Source organism: Phascolarctos cinereus, unplaced genomic scaffold, assembly GCF_003287225.1.
Source record: "Phascolarctos cinereus isolate Bilbo 61053 unplaced genomic scaffold, phaCin_HiC Scaffold_1;HRSCAF=81, whole genome shotgun sequence".
Taxonomy (NCBI): Eukaryota; Metazoa; Chordata; class Mammalia; order Diprotodontia; family Phascolarctidae; genus Phascolarctos; species Phascolarctos cinereus.
Window position 1 is genome coordinate 61,089,400 of NW_027555514.1, and position 18,494 is coordinate 61,107,893.

The 18,494-nt window shown below is 41.6% G+C and overlaps 1 protein-coding gene across 1 annotated transcript; it reads left to right on the forward strand.

Annotated features, from left to right (window-relative positions):
* Positions 1 to 4,466: 4,466 nt before the first annotated feature.
* Positions 4,467 to 6,950, forward strand: OTUD1 (OTU deubiquitinase 1). The gene has a single exon (XM_020978258.2). The coding sequence runs from the start codon at positions 4,470 to 4,472 to the stop codon at positions 5,745 to 5,747; it is 1,278 nt and encodes a 425-aa protein (XP_020833917.1). The 5' UTR covers positions 4,467 to 4,469; the 3' UTR covers positions 5,748 to 6,950.
* The last annotated feature ends 11,544 nt before the right edge of the window (positions 6,951 to 18,494 follow it).

The window sequence follows — 18,494 nt, forward strand, 5'->3', positions numbered from 1 at the left end:
TCATGCATGTGCATGCTTATAAGGGCCAGGCCCCAGGTACCCATAGTAGACTGCGAGTTCCTCCAGAGCAGGGATGGTTTTTTGCTATTCTTTGTATACCAGCGCTTAGTTAAGTGCCTGGCACATATTGGGTGCTTAATAAATGCTTGTTGACTTGATGTGACCTAGTTCCTAAGTTTACCATTAATGCTCCAGGGGCGTAAAAAGGAGGGAATGGGGTATGTACACTTAATGTGTGTCTCGTGCTTTTGTCCTGACTTGAATTTTATCTATTTCTTGGCAACCTAGCAATGCAGTAATTTTTCACAGATGATGTTGATACACATTACTGAATGATTAAGAATACTATAACACAAATTTTACTGCAGTAGGATGAAGTCAGACCTAATAATTCCTCCTTTGGAATTTGAACTCCTTGAGGGGAGAATGGTTCATTTTTGTCTTCATAACTCCAGATTAGCCTTGCACATAGGTGCTTAATAAATGTTGAATGGATTTTTTAAAAGATTATTTATTTTTTAACATTTATTCCCCTACCCATTGAGAAGGCAAGCAATATAAGTAATACAGTATCAACCATTATACACGTGAAGTGATGCAGAACATTTCCACATTAGCCATGTTGTTAAAAAAAAAGGGGGAAGGTGAAAAAACGCATGCTTTCATCGGCAGTCAGGGTTCATCAGTTCTTTCTGTGGAGGTGGATAGCATTTTTCATCACGGGTCCTTTGGAATTGTCTTGGATCACTGTTATAATCAGATAGCTAAGCCTTCCACAGCTGATCATCGTTAACTGTGTACAATGTTCTCCTGGTTTTGCTCAGCTCACTGCATCAATTCATTTCAGTCTTCTGAGGTTTTTCTAAAACCACCTTCTAGTCATTTCTTATAGCATAATAGCTGAATAGATTTCTCTAAAGCAGAATTTTGACCAAGTCACTCCCTATCCTCCAAAGTGAGCTTCAGTGGCTCCCTGTTAACTACAGGATCAAATAAGTCTGGCATTTAAAGTTCTTCCCTTTCTTATATTTCCAGCCTTCTTATACCTTATACCCTTCACCTTATACAGTAAGCTGGTGGCACAGTTCAAGTCTGGCCTCAGACACTTACTAGCTGTTCAAACCTGGGCAAGTCACATAATCTTTGCTTGCCTTAGTTTCCCCCACTATAAAATGGGGATAATGACACCACCTACTTGGGAGGGCTGTTGTGAGATTAAGGCCAGGCACATAGCAGGTACAGCAGGAATAAATGCTTGTTCTTTTCTCTCACACTGCTCCATAGTCCAGATAGGATGCTGTTCTTTATACATGACTTGACATCTACTGTTACTGTGCCTTCGTACTAACTGTTCCCTATGCCTGGAATGCAGTTCCCCCTCATGTCCACCACTTGAGTCCTTTGCCTTCTGTCAAGGCTTGGCTTAAGTCCCACTTTCTGTAGGCCAGTCCCAGTTCCTTCAGCTGCTAATATCTTCTCCTATCAGATTACCTTTTGTGTGTTCTGTATATTTTTGGTGTGTATCTAGTTATTTTCATTTTGTCCTTGCCATTAGAATGTGCCCTCCTTGAGGGCAGGGGATTGCTTTTGTCCCCCCCTATCTCTAGCCAGTGTTATTTGGAGAAGGCTGGACTTCTTGCAGGTTATCTGCTTTGGAATGCAGCTGTTGAAAAGCTGGAATAGAATGCAGTCTAAGCCTTTCTAGGCCACTGACACCACCACACCATGGAGGGTATTTAATAAAGCTGTTTTCACTGTTCATGTGGAAGGAATCTTAAGTAGATTCTCTACATATTTTTTAGATATCTTGAGAAAATTTTGCAGGCTGTTGGATTATTAAAATGATTGGTCTCAACCTCCCAAAATAATCTGAATGCTGCAGTTGGGGCCCAATGTATTTTTTTTTCCAGTTTAAAACTTATAACTTAACCCATGAAGACCTTTTAACTTGGTGTCTTCTTTGCAGCGTGTGGCCAAGTTAAGGTTTCCTAACCTATTCAGTCTATTCAAGGAATATATATTGAGCATCTACTATAATATATAGTTACTACTGTATCCATGGTTCACACGTATATGAATTTGGAGTTAGAGGACTTGGGTGAGACTGAGCAAAGACACAAAGCTATGAGACAAAGTACTGGGTTGGAAAACAGCCAAGTGGGCCAGCGTGGCTGAAATGTGAATGAGGCTGGAACCAAACTGTAAAGGACTTTAAACCAGTATGGGGCATAAAAAAATGCATAACTATGAGGGGGAATCTAAACAGCAGGTACTCCATAACTATTGCATGGACAGTGTCTAGCTGTATGCTACAGGAGGCTTGATGTTTTTGAGTTGAGTGAAATGAGTGACATGCGCTGCATGGGATTTAACAGAGCAATTTACCTTCCTTTATCAAAAATTATAACGAAGAAGGTCATTCTGTTGGCTGAGGTTAGGGGTGCAGTTCATGGTTCAGATTGGAGTGGGTCAGGAAGCTTAAAAGATGTCTAGTTTAACTTCCTCATTTTGTTGTTCAGTTGTGTCTAACGCCTGCTGATCCTGTGATCATAATGTCCACAGTTCCCTCCCACCCACCCAAGGATGACGGCAGTGGTTCGCCATTTTTTTCCCCAGCGGATTAAGGTAAACAAAGTTAAATGACTTGTCCAGGGTCACACTGTTAGTGTCTGAGGCCAGATTTGAACTCAGGTCTTCCTGAGTTCCAGGCCCCGCACAGTATCCACGAGCCCCAGCTGCCTCATTTTATAGATGAGGAAACTGAAGCCCAGAGAGATTAGTGAGTTGTGGAGCACCAGTTTTAAACCCAACCCCAGGACTCCATAACCATTTGCTCCTTCCCAAAGACCCTCAATCATTATCAGCCATGACAACCATGAGAAAAAAGGGGAAGCTCTCCTCTGTTCCCCAAGGAATTAGATTTCTAATGCATCCTTAATCAGTTAGTTAATCAGTCAGTAAACATTATTAAGTGTCTACTGTGGCCAGGCACAGTGCTAAGTGCCGAGGATATCAAATGAGGCAAAAGGCAGTTTCTGCCCTTAAGAAGTTTAGCAGATCTTTTCATGCAACTTTTGAGGCCACATCAAGGGAGGCTGGCTTTTTAAGGTCTGTGACTCTGAGCCTGAAATAAACACACCGTGTAGACACAGTACGTGCAAAGTAAGTCCTAGGTCTAACCCAACGTAGCTCCTCTAGAACAACAGAACGTCCGAACTGGACGTCACTGAACAGGAACCCTTTCCAAGGTGACGAAAGCAGACCTCGGCAGCCCAAAGGGACCATCGATTTGCCCAAGGTCAAGCAACAGAACCCTGTCTTGCCCAAAGCTCACTGCAATTCTCAATTCAGCCCCATCAGGGCAGCAAGATCCTGGCCGAGGAGTTACAACGGGAAATTTTAAAATAACACAAGCCTTTAATAATTTAAAAATAATAAAGGAAGGCGTTAATAATAATTGGAAATAGTTAACGAAGTTAATTTAAATAGTTTAATCACAAAATTTTGTAACTTAATTTAAAAGGGAAGGCTTTCATAATAATCGAACATTTAATAACTTAAAAATAGCGGGAGCTTTAATAATTTGGAAGGGCTTTCATAATAATTATGGCATTTAGCATTTACACGGCGCTTTCAGGTGTGCGAAGTTCTTTTACAAACAGTCTTTCGGGACCCAGGGGCCACAGGTCCCGGCACCTCCACCTAAACCCTGGTGCAAGCCTAAGGACTGGAGAGGGGGGAGGGGAGGGGAGGCCGAGGAGTCACGTGGGTGGCCTCCTGGAATCCCGCGACCCGAGAGTCCATTAAGAATGAAGCCGACTCACACGCTCACACCCCCCGGCGGGAGAAGAGAAGGGGCGGGGGAAGGGAGGAGTGGGAACGGGCTCAGCTGACGCGCGCTGAGCGCCAGGATCCGGGAGGAGGCGGTGGGCGGGGCGACCTCCGGGGCGGGTGAATGAGACGCGGCAACGATCCGCACATTCCAGCGTGCCCACGTGACCGGGCCTCGCGGCCTGAGGTAAACAAGCTCTGGGCGGAGGGAGGGGGCGGGGAGCCCGCCTCCCCGGCCCCTTCACACCCTCTCCCCGGCCTCCGGGACTCACTCCAGCGGGGCGGGCGGCTTCCTCAGGGAGTCCTGCGGCTCCTGGAGCAGCGGCCGGCGCGTAGAGGGGAAGGCCGAGACGCCGGGACCGCAGCAGTCGCCGCTGCCGCCGCAGCCCCCGTGACCCGCGCTCCCCACCCCCGCCCCCCGCCCTGTGGCGCAGCAGGAATTGGCGGGCCCGGCCCGGGCGCTATTTGCGGCCGCTGACGAGCGGCGGGCGGCCGGCCCGGGATGGTGGTTGGGTCATTTCTATTCTAGTGGCGGCGGCTCACCCGCCTGGGCCGCGGCCCCCTGGAGCCCGGAGGGCGTGTCCCCCCGCCGGGGGCTCGCCGCGCCTATAAGGGGCCGGAGCGGCGGCGGCGCGGACATGCAGCTCTACAGCCCGGGCTTCAGCCACTACCCCTCGGGGGGACCCGCCGCCGCCCCCTCCCCGCCCTCGGCGGCCACCGCCCCCTTCAAGGTCTCCTTGCAGGCTCCGGACGCCGCCGCCGCCGAGGCCGCCGGCGCTGAGTGCCTGCCCGTCGCCCCTCCGGCCGCCGAGTCCCGAGAGGCCGCCGCCGCCACCGCGATGCCCGCCTTCTCCTCGTGCTTCGAGATGGTGCCGCCGGGCGCCGCCGCCCCTGCAGCCGCCGCTGTCGGCGGGTCGTGCAAGCCGCCGCTGCCCCCGCCGCCGCCTCCGCCGCCGCCGCACTACACGTCCACGGCGCAGATGAGCGTGCGCTGCCTGGGCCCCGAGCGCCGGCCGCCCGAGCCGCCGCGCCGCTGCTCGTCGTCCGCCTGGCTCCTGGAGGAGCTGCTCAAGCCGGGCCCCGAGGCCGGCCCACGCCCGGACGGGCCCGAGCGAAACTTCCGTCTGAGCGAGCACCAGCAGGCCCTGGCCGCCGCCAGGCCCCGCGCCGCCGCCGCCCCGGAGCCCCGCGAGGGCAGCCCCCGGCGCTGGGAGGCTGCCTCGGCCGCGCCCCGGGCCCGCGCCGAGCCGGCCCCCGCGCCCCGCGCCCCGGAGCCCCCAGGCCGCGGCGCCCCCTCCCCCGGCGCGGCGGCCCCCGCGGGCCCCAAGGACGAGAAGCTGGCCCTGTATCTGGCCGAGGTGGAGCGGCAGGACAAGTACCTGCGGCAGAGGAGCAAGTACCGTTTCCACATCATTCCCGACGGCAACTGCCTGTACCGGGCCGTGAGCAAGGCGGTGTCGGGCGACCAGAGCCAGCACCGGGAGCTGCGAGAACAGACCGTGCACTACATCGCCGACCACCTGGACCACTTCGGCCCCCTCATCGAGGGCGACGTGGGCGAGTTCATCATCGCCGCGGCGCAGGACGGGGCCTGGGCCGGCTACCCGGAGCTGCTGGCCATGGGGCAGATGCTCAACGTTAACATCCACTTAACTACGGGAGGGCGGCTGGAGAGCCCCACGGTCTCCACCATGATCCACTACCTGGGCCCCGAGGACTCGCTCCGGCCTAGCATCTGGCTGAGCTGGCTCAGTAACGGGCACTACGATGCTGTGTTCGATCACTCGTACCCCAACCCGGAGTATGACAATTGGTGCAAGCAAACTCAAGTGCAGAGGAAGCGGGACGAAGAGCTCGCCAGGTCCATGGCCATCTCCCTGTCCAAGATGTACATTGAGCAGAACGCCTGCTCCTGAGAGGGCCAGCTGGGGGGGAATGCGCTTACTCGGTTTGCGTTTGGAAATTTACACTGATTCTAATCAGGGTTACAGCACTTTTTAAACTTACTAGATTTACTGTAGGTGTGATGCCTTAATCATTTTGTTGGAACAAAATTTTTTTTCCCCGGAGCTGAAGGTTGCAGCGCACCTGAATGATGTTTTATGATAGCCTTGAGTAGTCTTAATGCTATTTATAATTTGTTGTATAAAGTTAGCACCACTTTATTTGCAAGCTGATTTTCTCATAGTGTATATTTGTTTATTCCTGGTAATCTATTTTCTATAAAAATGTATTTTTGCACAATATTTTTTAAGATTGGTGTACCTCCATTTATGATGTCTCATTTTGGCAAATGGCTTTTGGGCAGAGACCCAGAGAAGTACTTTGTATAAAGCTTATTTTGTACAGAATTTGTGTTCTTTTATGCTATGTGGGATTTGAACTTTACATTTATTCTTTCAAATGAAATTGATGTCATTGGTGTTACCAGATAATTGATCCATTCCATCTTGAGGAGAAGAATTTCTTGATTGGAAACTGTAGGATTCTTTAAGAAAAGGAAAAGCTTTTAAAAAAAATTGGGGGATAGGAAATGAGGTAGAGGAAAAACATTTTGTCTAAAGGGCAGAACAAGTTCTGACTGATTGAGGTCCATGTTCATTGGTATAGTGATTCTGTACTTTGATTACTGTGTAAAGTGGCCTCTGATTGTCTGGTGCTCAGTTTTATTTATTTTTCATTTGTTACAATAGGATTTTAACATAGGATAAAATGTGGTAACAAGATAATAGTCTTCTGCTTTTATAATAAGTGTCTCTGATTCACCTTGGGTATTTTGAAATTAACAGTATAAATGCCCTTGACAGCAATTAAATTGTGGCAGGAGAATATTATCTTTGTACTTTGTTCCTTTGAAATACTTTCAAGGATAAAATGGAATTGTCTGGTGTTATGTAAAGCTATCTGAAAAGAGCTTGTATGGTTTGCTGGGTCAAACGTTTCCAACTTAAAAGCTATCTTGTTTCCAATTTTAACTACTTTTAGTCATATTTATTAAGTAATGCAGTTTGTACTTTTTTATTTTGTAATATTTTGTGATTTTTTTGACTTTTTACTGTATTTGTATAATAGGACTATTCTCAGCTAATGGAATGAATAAATGCATACTTTTAATTTTATTGTCTCCTAGTAGCAAATTTAAATTTTTTGTTCTTTTGGACTGATGTATGATTTCATTGGTTTAAGAATTTTCTTTGAAGAAATGCCTTTCGCCAATGCAATTCACATCTGCTCTGCAATTTATAGGCTTGGAGTTAGCTGGTCGAGGGCACTGAGGTTAAGTTACTTGCCCACATCATAGGACACAGCCTTTGTATGTTGCTAGAAGAGGGACTTTAATCCAAGTCTACCAGATTCTGAGGTTGGCTTGTGATCCACCACTCTGGGCCTGCCCCTCTCTAAAATGACTTCTGTAGGTGGATTCATTTCTCTTTCACAAATCACGTTTTTCTTAGATGTGGTAATAATACTGAATTTTTTAATAGTAACCTAGATTGGACAACTATTTAAAAAGTCTTTGTGAGGAAATAATTTACAAGTAGAGTAACAAATTGCTGCCATTATTTACATATACGTATTTTTACCTAGCAAATTGTAGATGTGGACATTGATTCCTCTTTGGTATTGATTCCTCCAGAGAGCGGGGAAAGTATATAAGCATTGGCTTAGTTGGTGTAGTAGTTTGGTTTTCAGTGTAGATTTTTAATTTTTTAAAATTTTAGTTAACGGAATTTTTGGTTTTGATTCATTCCAGGCTCTCATAATCAATCCCTTTAATCTTAGGAGTTTAAAAATGTTTTCTTTCATGGTTGACCTCCACATAAGCACAAATAAGCTTTGTAGAAACGACTGGTTATTAGTTTTCCCTCACATCTTCCAATCCCTGGTCCCTCACCCCTTTTAAAGAAAGGAATCTGGTTTTCACAGACAGCAGTTGATATATCTTCTTGTTTTTACAGTGTGCACAGTTACAGACTGGAGTTTGAGTAAATTCCTTCATAAATCGGGAATTATGTTATTGTCAAGTAAAGATTAGCTTGTCATTTTGGTTTTAGTATTAGGTCTTTGGCCTTTTTGCTCAAAAAGTAGTTTAAGTATAATTTACTCAGGTAATTTGGGAGGAAAAAGGGGATGAGTGTGGTTCACTTTTGCACAGATCACTTGGCTATTGAAAGCTGGATTTGTGTTCTATTCCCTCACATCATTTCCTGTTAAGTTCTACATGGGGTATGAGAAGTCTTAATCTAATATTAATATCCCTATTTCTCCCTCTTGCTAATGTGAATATTAGCAAAGTTTCTTTATTTTTTCTAATTAATGAATTTCTACAAGTGGGATCACTTATGGAACTTGTATCTTAAAGTGAAGATTACCTCATTTGAGACTCAAAATTCTGTAAAATTAGAAGGCCATTTTACAGATGAGGGAACTAAGCCTTTGAGAGGTTCTTGCTCATGCTGTGTGTTAAAACAGGATTTAAAGCCATGTAACGGGATTCCCAAGACCAACACGTTTTCCATTATAGTATATACTAGCACACTAGACTGATTACTAGTAGTTGTCTGATTTGAATCTTAGTCACTTACTTACATCTTTAGTTCAGTCTCCTTAAAGTAAAAGCCACCCCCTTCTATCAATCAATCATTTATTAAGTTTCTGCTAAGAGAGGCACTAGGGGTAACAAGTACAAAAGGAGTCAGTCCCTGCCTTAAAAGAGCTTAAGTTCTACCAGAAGGATATGTGTTCACAGGTAACACAGCAGCAGAATGTGGGATGGAGAAGGTAGAGGAGGGAGACAATGCTAAGGAAGGCATTAAGCTTTGAGCCTCCCTACTGCTTCCTGCCACTGCATCATTTCACCTTTGGTAGCTACAGTTATTTGTAGTAGAAACTGAACCGCTGAAGGCCTTGTGAATAGTTGAGCCAGTTAGGTTCAAGTGCCAGCCTGAACACTCACCAGTGTGATGTTGGACAAATCAGTAACCTCTCCAACTCTGTTTCCAGTCTGTAAAGTAAAGGTGCTGACCTAGATCTTCTTTAACATCCTTTTCAGCTCTAGATCTGGAGAGGATTGATGGAGATCTGAACTTGTGAAAAGTCTGATAGGAATAGGACCTGTGATTTCATTGGTACGCAGAGGTGTCAAACTCAGGACCAGCAGGTTGCTCCCAAGTGTGCTAGAACCATATTAAAATGTAATTGAGAAATATTTAGTGACACAAAAATACATCGTAATGTGGATTTGTGGTTTTCTAAGTCATGTGGCCTGCAGTGATCTTTTTCTGTTTGAGACCATTGGTGCAGAGATGAGGAAACTCCCTCTACCTCAGCACCTTCTGCAACTCAGTCTTCCATGACTTGCTGATGGCCACAGCCACCTTGTCAGACAGGCCGGGAACCCAGTCTTCCTGGCTCAGGATAGTTCTTTTATCTACTGTGCCACAATGCTTTTCAAAAAGTGTGATGCAGCTATTAAAGAGTGACATCACTGCACTTTCCCTACAGTATTTTTTGTTTTTTGATTTTCGGTACGGTGTAACGACCAAAAATTATATGAATAGCATAAGAACTGATTACCTGGTTGTGTTTTCTGTTCCGGCAGGAAATTAACATTTGGTTTTTAATATAGTCTCATGGATAAGAGAAACTGATGGTATGGGGCAAATGTATATGTATTATATACCTATCTTGTTTACCTTTTTTTTAGTTTCACTTGGTTTTTAAAATTTAATTTATTTTTTGTTATATTTTGAGTTCCAAACTGTTTCCCTCTCTCCCTCCCCACCCTACATTAGAGAAGGCCACCATTTGACATGTGTGTATACACACATTCATACATACATGTATATGTATATATGTGTGTGTATATATATATATAATGAATGTTATATGTGTGTGTGTATATATATATATATATACACACACACATATATATATATATGTATATATAAAACCATACTACATATACTTCTATTTATCAGTTCTTTCTCTGAAGGGGGATAGCATCTTCCTTCGTAGGTCCTTTGTAGTTGAGCTGAATAGTTATAATACTCAGAATAGGTTAGCTGTTCACAGTAATTCTTTGAACAATATTGCTTTTACCGTTTCCAATGTTCTGTTGGTTCTACCTATTTACTTTTTAAAAAAAAATTAAAAGGCAGCTAGGTGGCACAGTGGTTAGAGCATTGATTGGACTCAAGAAGACTTGAGTTCAAATTCAGACTTGAACACATTTTAGCTGTGTGACCTTAGGCAAGTTATTTAACCTCTGTCAGGTTCCTTGACTGTAGAATGGGGATCATAACAGCACTTCAGCCCAGGATTGTTGTGAGGATCCAATGAGATATTTGTAAGGCACTCAGCATAATGTCTGGCACGTAATATAGAACCTAAAAAATGCTTGTTTTCTTCCTTTGGCTGTCTTATGTGAAATTTAAAAATTTAAAAATATGAATGATGAATTTTTTGAATTGCAATAAGTATATGCACAAATAACAAGCAACAAGGGGGAAAACGTTAGGTAGTACAGGCATACCTTGGAGGTACTTTGGGTTTGGTTCTAGACCGCTGCAATAAAGTGAGTCACATGAATTTTTTTGGTTTCTCAGCATATATAAAAGTTATGTTTACACTAGGTTGTAGTCTATTAAATGTGTAATAGTATGAAGTCTAAAAAAACCCAATATACATACCTTAATTAAAAAATACTTTATTAAAGAAAAAATGTTGGTCATCATCTGAGCCTTCAGTGAGTCCTAATATTTTTGCTGGTGAAGGGGTCTTGCCTTGATATTGATGGCTGTTGACTGAGCTGGGTAATGGTTGGTGAAGGTTGGGGTGGCTGTGGCACTTTCTTACATTTGAGCATTAACTCTTAGCGTAATTTCAATATTGTATCTCAGGGAATAGAGAGTCCCAAGGAGAGAGAGAGAGGGAACAGTCAGAACATACACAACCATGTATCAATTAAGTTTACTGTCTTACATGGGCCTGGTTTGTGGCACCCCAAAACAATTTCAGTAGTACCATCAGACATCACAGATGACCAAAACAGATATAATAATAATGATGAAAAAGTTTGAAACGTGAGAATTAAAATGTGGCACAGAAATATAATGGGAGCACATGCTGTCTTAAAAATGGCTCTGCCAGACTTGATCAACACAGGGTTGCCACAAACCTTTGGTTTGTGAAAAACACCGTATCTGCAAAGTGCAGTAAAGTAAAGTACAATAGAACAAGGTGTGCCTGTGTTGTGTAGTGCAAAGGACACCAGCTTAGAAAATGAAAAGGCTTGGGTGTTTTGATTCCTGACTGATTTTCAAGCTGGTAGTAGAGTAGCCTCTCTGGGCCTGCCCAATAGGATCATTGTGAGGCAAGTGCTTTGTCAAATGTAAGGCATTAGATAAAGGGGACCCTGTGGTCTTGTTAAACACCTAAAACTAGTTAACCTCTTCATTTTGGGAATATTGCCATGCTAAAGTGTTTTCTTAATGGTTGTTGCATTGAAAAATAGCTCTTCAAATAATCCTACAGCTATACTTAAATTTAAGTGTTAATTCATTGCTGAAGAGAAAGCTCTTCTAGAGTGTACTGATCTGTTCACAGATTATTGAATTATTTTTTTTAGGGTATTTGATAATCTAGATAACTGTACTGGCCAAGAACAAATGTGGTTCACCTTTTAAAGTAACTTTTTTTCCCATTATGTCAAGCCACAATTCCCAGCCCTGGTTTTCAGATACCTTTGGATGCTTCCAGTTTTCTAAAAATAAAAGTTGGAATTCTCCAAAGAAAATTAACTCTGTTTTTAAAGCGTAAGATATATAGAACTTTCAGGTGGCGAATGTTGTGAAATCAAACACATGAGAGGGTGTTGCAACCTCAAGAATGCTGGAAACTGTTGGCAGAGTAATCCTAGAGATTATAAATGGAAGAATGTTCTTTTGAAAATGTAGGACCTTTTTCAAGTCGGGGTTGGATAGGAATCTTATCTTTACCATATATTTTTATCCTTATGCTATTGTCTAAAGGGGCGATCCTGATTAGTTGGGGTGAATTATTTTCAGAATTAAGCCAAATTATTTCAAAGTAACTCTTCCAGTAATTGAAAGTGATTTTGAAAGTACTTTGTCTAGGTCACAGGGACTTGCTGTGACTTGTTAGGAAAACTACACCCAGACTAAGTTCATTTATTCTCTTTCCCATTGCCCTGTTTATTGTTAATATTTTGAAGAATGCTTTTGCACATTTTCTTTACTTGTTTAGGGCATGAGGTTGTTAAGTTGAATTCTATTTATGGACCACTTTCTTGTGTTCTATAAAATAGATTATTTTGAAAAGGTTGCATAAGTGGACAAAGAGGTGAACCAGGCATATAACAAGAATGGGATTTGTCTGGGTGTGGTGGCAAAAGCTTGTAATCCCTGCTGGGGGTGGGGAGGAGGCCAAAACTGGTGCGTTAATTGAACTTGGGACTTCAGAGCTGCAGTGTACCTGAAGCCCAACAGGGATGTAACATCAGTATGAAAAGCCCCACTATGGCTGAAGGTCAGGATGTATCAGGTTCGCCAAGAAGGGACAAAATGGCCCAGATCAGAAATGGAGCAGGTCAAAGCTTCCATGATAGTTTATATCAGGTTTGTTTTTGTTTTACTGTTACTATCACCAGGGGGATTAAACTGTGAATGGCTGCTGCACTGCCACCCTAGTTGAGAAAGGGAGATCTAGCTCCTCACCCCAGTTTCCCCCTACCAAAAAAAAAATAAAGGCGAAAAGAATCACACATATGATCGTCTCAGGTAATACTTTGGTAACTCCTGAAACACCAGCAAAGCAGGACCTCTTAACATGTTGAGTAGATTCTCAGCAGGGTATCTATGAGGAAACCTGGATAAAAAAACCCACAGAATTAGAAGGCAGGGAGGGTTGTGATCCACAGAACCAATGAAATCATGAATCGTTTAAGGTATGTGTTACCTGGGCTTACTGTGTTCAATACCAACATCCTTAAACTGTATACCATGGATAGTGATGGGACTGGGAAAGGGTGTTAAAAACAAGTTAATACTAAGCTACCCCTGCTAATGGAATTATTCGACCATTATGGGAGCACATGGCTTGACTTGAGTCATCATCAACATTAGAATATCTAACAGCTCATTTATTGTTATAATTTAAGTCCCCTGAAAGCAGGCATTATTTTACTTTTGTCTTTTTTTTTTGTCTCTTGTGTTTAGCCCAGTGTCTAACACAAAGAAAGTGCTTAATAAATTTTTATTTATTGATCTAGCATCATTGGGGAAGAACATGGGCTCTCTAAGTTCCAGAATGTAGAAAAATTTTAACCATTTTGATGGAAATCTTTCTGATTGTATGCCATGCTTCTCCATACTTAACCCAACAGCCTTTTATTTTCAAGGATGTCATTATGAACATTTTTATACTCGGCTTTAATAGATTGCTGTCTTTAGGGTTTATTGAGATACACGGGCCTATTTACCCATGGACTTTATGACCTCCGACTACTTTTTGGAATTCTTGTGTCTCCTTCCTATAGTTTCATTTTTTTCTCATGGGGACAGATGCCACTTTTTTTGCAACTCTCCATGCATTCATTCTTAGGGTACCTTCCTTTTCCCCATTCTAAATAAATCACTGCCTTTAATCTGCCAATGATGGGAAAACCAAACTTGTTATAATGGTGTCTATAGAAAGAATCAGCTCAAAGTGAGGGCCTGAGAGACTTTCCAATGAACAAAGCAGTTGGAGTTTGCATGTATTCTGTGGCATCTACCATTTTGTTTTTGCTCCTTAGAGGCCTTTGTAACTTCAGTGTTCTTTACTACTTTAGGTAGTCGAAGTTGTTAAGTGAAGTGTTAATAGTTTTAAAGATATATAGATAGTATGTCCACTAAGATTCAAATTGATGGCTACTTCCTGTAATCCTTCAAGTTCACGGTATGGTGGAAAGAGGCTGACTTTGAGGTTAAAGGATCTGGATTCTTATCCTGCTTGTTGCTTACTACCTATGTGACCTTGGAGAAGTGTAAAATAAGGGAGATTGGATTAGAAGGAATCCAATGTTCCTTCTAGCTTTTCATCTATGATCCTATGATCATTCCCCTTCAAAGTTCTGGCTCATCTGCCATTGCTCAGTGGTTACCCTTCCTCTATCCTCTTCTATGAGTATACTCTTTCAGAATTATGCTAGTTTGCTTTTTGTTTCCCACCTATGGTCCTTTGGCCTATCAGTTTTTGCACCAGAATAATCTACATGTTTCCTTTTCACCTTTAGATTAATTAGTATGCCTGTTATTAGCCCATTCTCATTTCTTCCAAGAAGCCTTTTCAAGTTCAAGTGAAAATGCTTTGATCAGATATATAGTATCAATGCTGATATGACCAATTTCCTCTCCTTTTAAGGTTGCATTTCTTTATCTGGAAATAGATATTTCCCTACTTCTTACCATCTCTTCCCCTCTTATACCTTAAAAGCATACGGGCTTTCTAGGTTCTCTTTCTTCTGATGGTGCTTAGGATGGTGATATGGGACCAAAATGGGACTGATGCATTGATTTGCTTTTCTATAGAGCTTAAATATTTGAGGAAGAATGTATTAAGCCCAATGGCTGATAAGCATCTTCAATCAGTTGAAACTGAACTAAAACCTGACTTTTGCTCTACCAGATTGAAGTGCCTGCTGCTGCCACCAAGTGTGTTTATAAAGGTGTGACCATGATGACATTGTTGGGGAGTAACAACTGATCCAAAACCACCCTCCTGTTTCAGTTAGTCCCCGGTTTGAGTAATTTTAGAGATTGACAGGGTAGTTGTGTTTCTTCTTTTATCAGGGGGACAGAAAAGGCGGTGCCCCAAACAAACAATTGTGAAGGGAATTTATACCAATGTGTCACATAACACCAGGACTGCCAATTTGTAAAATAAACTCAAATGAGGCTTTCAGTTCTAATGACAAACAGGAAACATTCTGCTATTTGTTTCAGCTAGCTCTCACAGTGAAATATGAGCTATGCTGATGATGTAACAGGAATAAAAAAAGAAGGAAATGCCACTAGTTAAATGAAAGAGTACAGGCAGGCAGTTTGGAGTTAGCTGTCAATTCACAGCTTTTGCCACCACAGAGAAAAAAGCCTCACAAAGAGGAAACAGCAGTTAGCTCTTTAAAGAAAGGAAAACAAGGCCTGTGACTCAAGAGCTGATCACTGCAGATTCCTTATAGAAAGTGCTCCAGTTAACGGGTTTACTGGAGGAGGAGGAAGGCAAAGAATTCTGTTGGATGTGGGGCATTTCTATGCAGAGAACTTCTCTGCAAGGTCTTTATTATTGTAGAATTGGTATGCTGTGTGATCAGACCCGCTGAATATACTGGCAATTAAAAAAAAAAAAAAGGCTGCCACTGTGTAGATCACAAATGATCTGTGTAGAAACTGCTTTAGCAGTGAAATCTCCTTGTGAAAAAAGAAAATGAGAATGCATATGGATTCTGTCACTTTAATGTATGAAGTATTTCATAAGATCTCCAATGATAAAAGGGAGGCTCACAGATCTGGAATCACATATAATAAACATACTTTGCTGCACTTGCAAAGACAGATATTTAGAAATCTTGCTCATCCCGGGAGCAGCTTTTGTCTCCTTTTAATCCTCACCCATTCTTTGAAAAGGTCAATACAATCCACTACCTTTATGAAAGGATGTGACTCTTCATACCAGTCTCCAATGAAAATGCCATTTTGTTCCAATTTAATAAAAAAAATAAACTAAACATGAACAGTTCTCAGGCTTATAAAAATCTTTCCTCTTTTAGACACTGCCTGTTGTGTTCCTCATATCCTTTCCTGTTCATTCCTTTGCATTGTGCTGGCTTTTTGTTTGTATGCTCTGTTTTTCCTTTTCTCTCTGTAGATTTTGTTCCGTGTATTATTGCTGTGCTTGAAACAATCTGACCTTTATTGTTTGTCTAGTTAGTGTATGCAAGGAAAGACTGAAAAGGACAGGAAAAATAGGAAAAGGAAGTAAAACAGTACATATTGTACTACAGAACCAGCTTCTACTTCATTTAAAAAATATGATATTCTTTCACCTCTATGTCTTTGGCTCAAGTTTGTCTTTTAGGTATTAAGTCATGGTTTTTTCATAACACAGGGCATATTCAGTGTTTGGCTGGTAAAAAAAAATAGCAATTCAGGATATATATCCTCTCATTGGAGTGAACAGATGGGGATGAAATGCCTTCAACTTAAACATTTATTTTTCCATTTTCACTGTGTGATTCTACAATTCTTTGTAAATGAAACCAAGTCAACCTACTTCTCTGTTTTTTCTTCCTTAACAATTACATTAAAAAACAGCAACAACAACAAAAAACGCCTGTAACTTGATCTCCCTACCCCGAAATTATTCTGGTAAATTTTGCATCAGAAAAGTTAGCATGGTCTTTGTTTTATTGGATGCATAATAATTTCTGAGCAATTATATGAATTTTGTTGTTACACAATAGAAGCTTCCCAACCAACACCAGGAGAAAACTCCCTGCAAAGCACATAGCCTAGAAATGGTTAAGTGATATTTCATGTTACTTTCCTGTTTTGTAGTTTGAGCAGATATAAGTTTTCCAAGATTTCAGAACATTGGAACCAAGACTTAGTAAATAGTTTCAAATTGTAAATTTGTTTTAATTGATAAATTTAATTAGTAAATTTGTTTTAAAAACAAACTAATTGTGAGGGATACAAAAATACAAAAGAAAATGTAAGATATGGACTCTTGCCCAGAAGGAATTTACATTCTGTGCTGTTAGACAAGTCTGGGGTTTTAGTATATGAAACAATTAGAGTAATGTTGGGGTCTAATGCATTGTACTTAAATTATACTAAGTATGTTACAATGTAAGTACAACAGGAGTTGAGAGAAGTGAGGGCTAATTATCATTTGAAGTTTAAAAAATACCATAAAAAAATGAATAAATTTCTGATCTTTAGGTTTGATCTTTAAGATTGGCTTGTAGGTCCGTGTTTTAACTCATTTACTAAAGGCCATTTAAATTGAATATCAATGCTCCGTCTCTGGAAATGAAGGAAGAAAAATATAATTGTAGTGCGGCTAGATCTCTGTAAGCATGCATTATTCAGAAGAGATTTGGAGTGGATAACCTAGTTTTCTCAGAAGAAGGAGCAAGTAATAATCCTGAAAATATTGAGGGAAAACTTTTAAAGCCTTTGCAAGAACTATGATACCAGTAATTGAGAAATGTGAACATTGAATTTTGTTCACACTTATGCTTATCTTTAGAATGCTGTTTCTTCTGTGGTCAGTTATTGTCATCCTCTTGACCACAAGCACAATGCGTCTTAGATCGTCTGGCTTTTACTTTAAGCACAGGCAGTTACAACCTTTTTTGTGTCTAGACTCCTTCTCAGAATAATATTTTTAAGTGTATAAAATAGAGGATTACAAAGGAAACTAATTATATTGAATTATAGTTATAAAAAATTTTAAGTTCATGGACCCCACCAAGGATTTTTTTTTAAGTTCATGTGCTCCACACAGATTACAAACACCTACTTTAACCCCTCCCCCCCCTCCAAGTGATAGCAGAACAATAACTAGGAATTTTTGTGATGGAGATAAGCTACGTGAATTGTTGCCTCAGTTGAGGTTTGGGATGGAACACCTATGTGGAAAGGAAGCTGGCCCTAGGAGATCAGTGTTGGTGATACTATAATATAGGGAGGGGGGAAGAGCTCATCATTCAGTAGTTACTATTTTAATAAATTAATTTTTATTAACTAGGTGCTAAGCTCTGTTGTTTCTAATTTTGCACTGGTAGAGCAACAGGTCTACCATAGATCTCTGAATTAGGCAGCCTGAGTCAAAGCCTCAATCACCCCACCTTAGTTACAGTTCTGTATCAATATTAACTACTGATCCTTGGATTTAGATGACTTTTAGTTCATTATGATTGCCATTTTTTAAACTGGCTTTTTATATAAACGTTTCTGGGCTTTTACATTGGGCACATCATACATATCAAGATAATGACGAGTAGCTTAGTGTATCAAAATAAGAAACTGACGAAGTTTGAAAAATGCCAGGCATTATGGGAATTCTAGCTGTTATTGATCATTCTCGGTTTCATGGGACTCACATTCATGCTGTTAGTAGCTTTTGATCGCTGACATTTGCTTAATAATCAAACCTGTCTTTGGAATGGGTACTTCAAAGTGGATTGCTTATCTTTGATACATTTACTTGGGATCTGTGGTGGGACCTTTTTTTTTTTTTAATCATGTGCTATTTTCAGGGCTAATGGCATGAAAACTGGATCAGAAACATTTGGATGCTGTCTTTGATACAGCAGCATTTGTTGAGTGGTTATTGTGAAATTCCATGTTGCATTTATTGCTTGAAATTCCATTGGACTTAATGATAACTCTGAGCAGGTATCATATTCCCATTTTATAGATGAGGGCATTAAGGCACCAAGAATCAGTTACTTGAAATTGCAATGCGGTTGAAAAAACACTGAACTTCTAGGCAAAGTCCCAAGCTTGCCACTTACTAGGAGGCAGCCAGGTGGCACAGTGGACAGAATGCTGGGCCTTTCAAATCCAGCCTCAGACCTTTAGCTGTGTGACCTT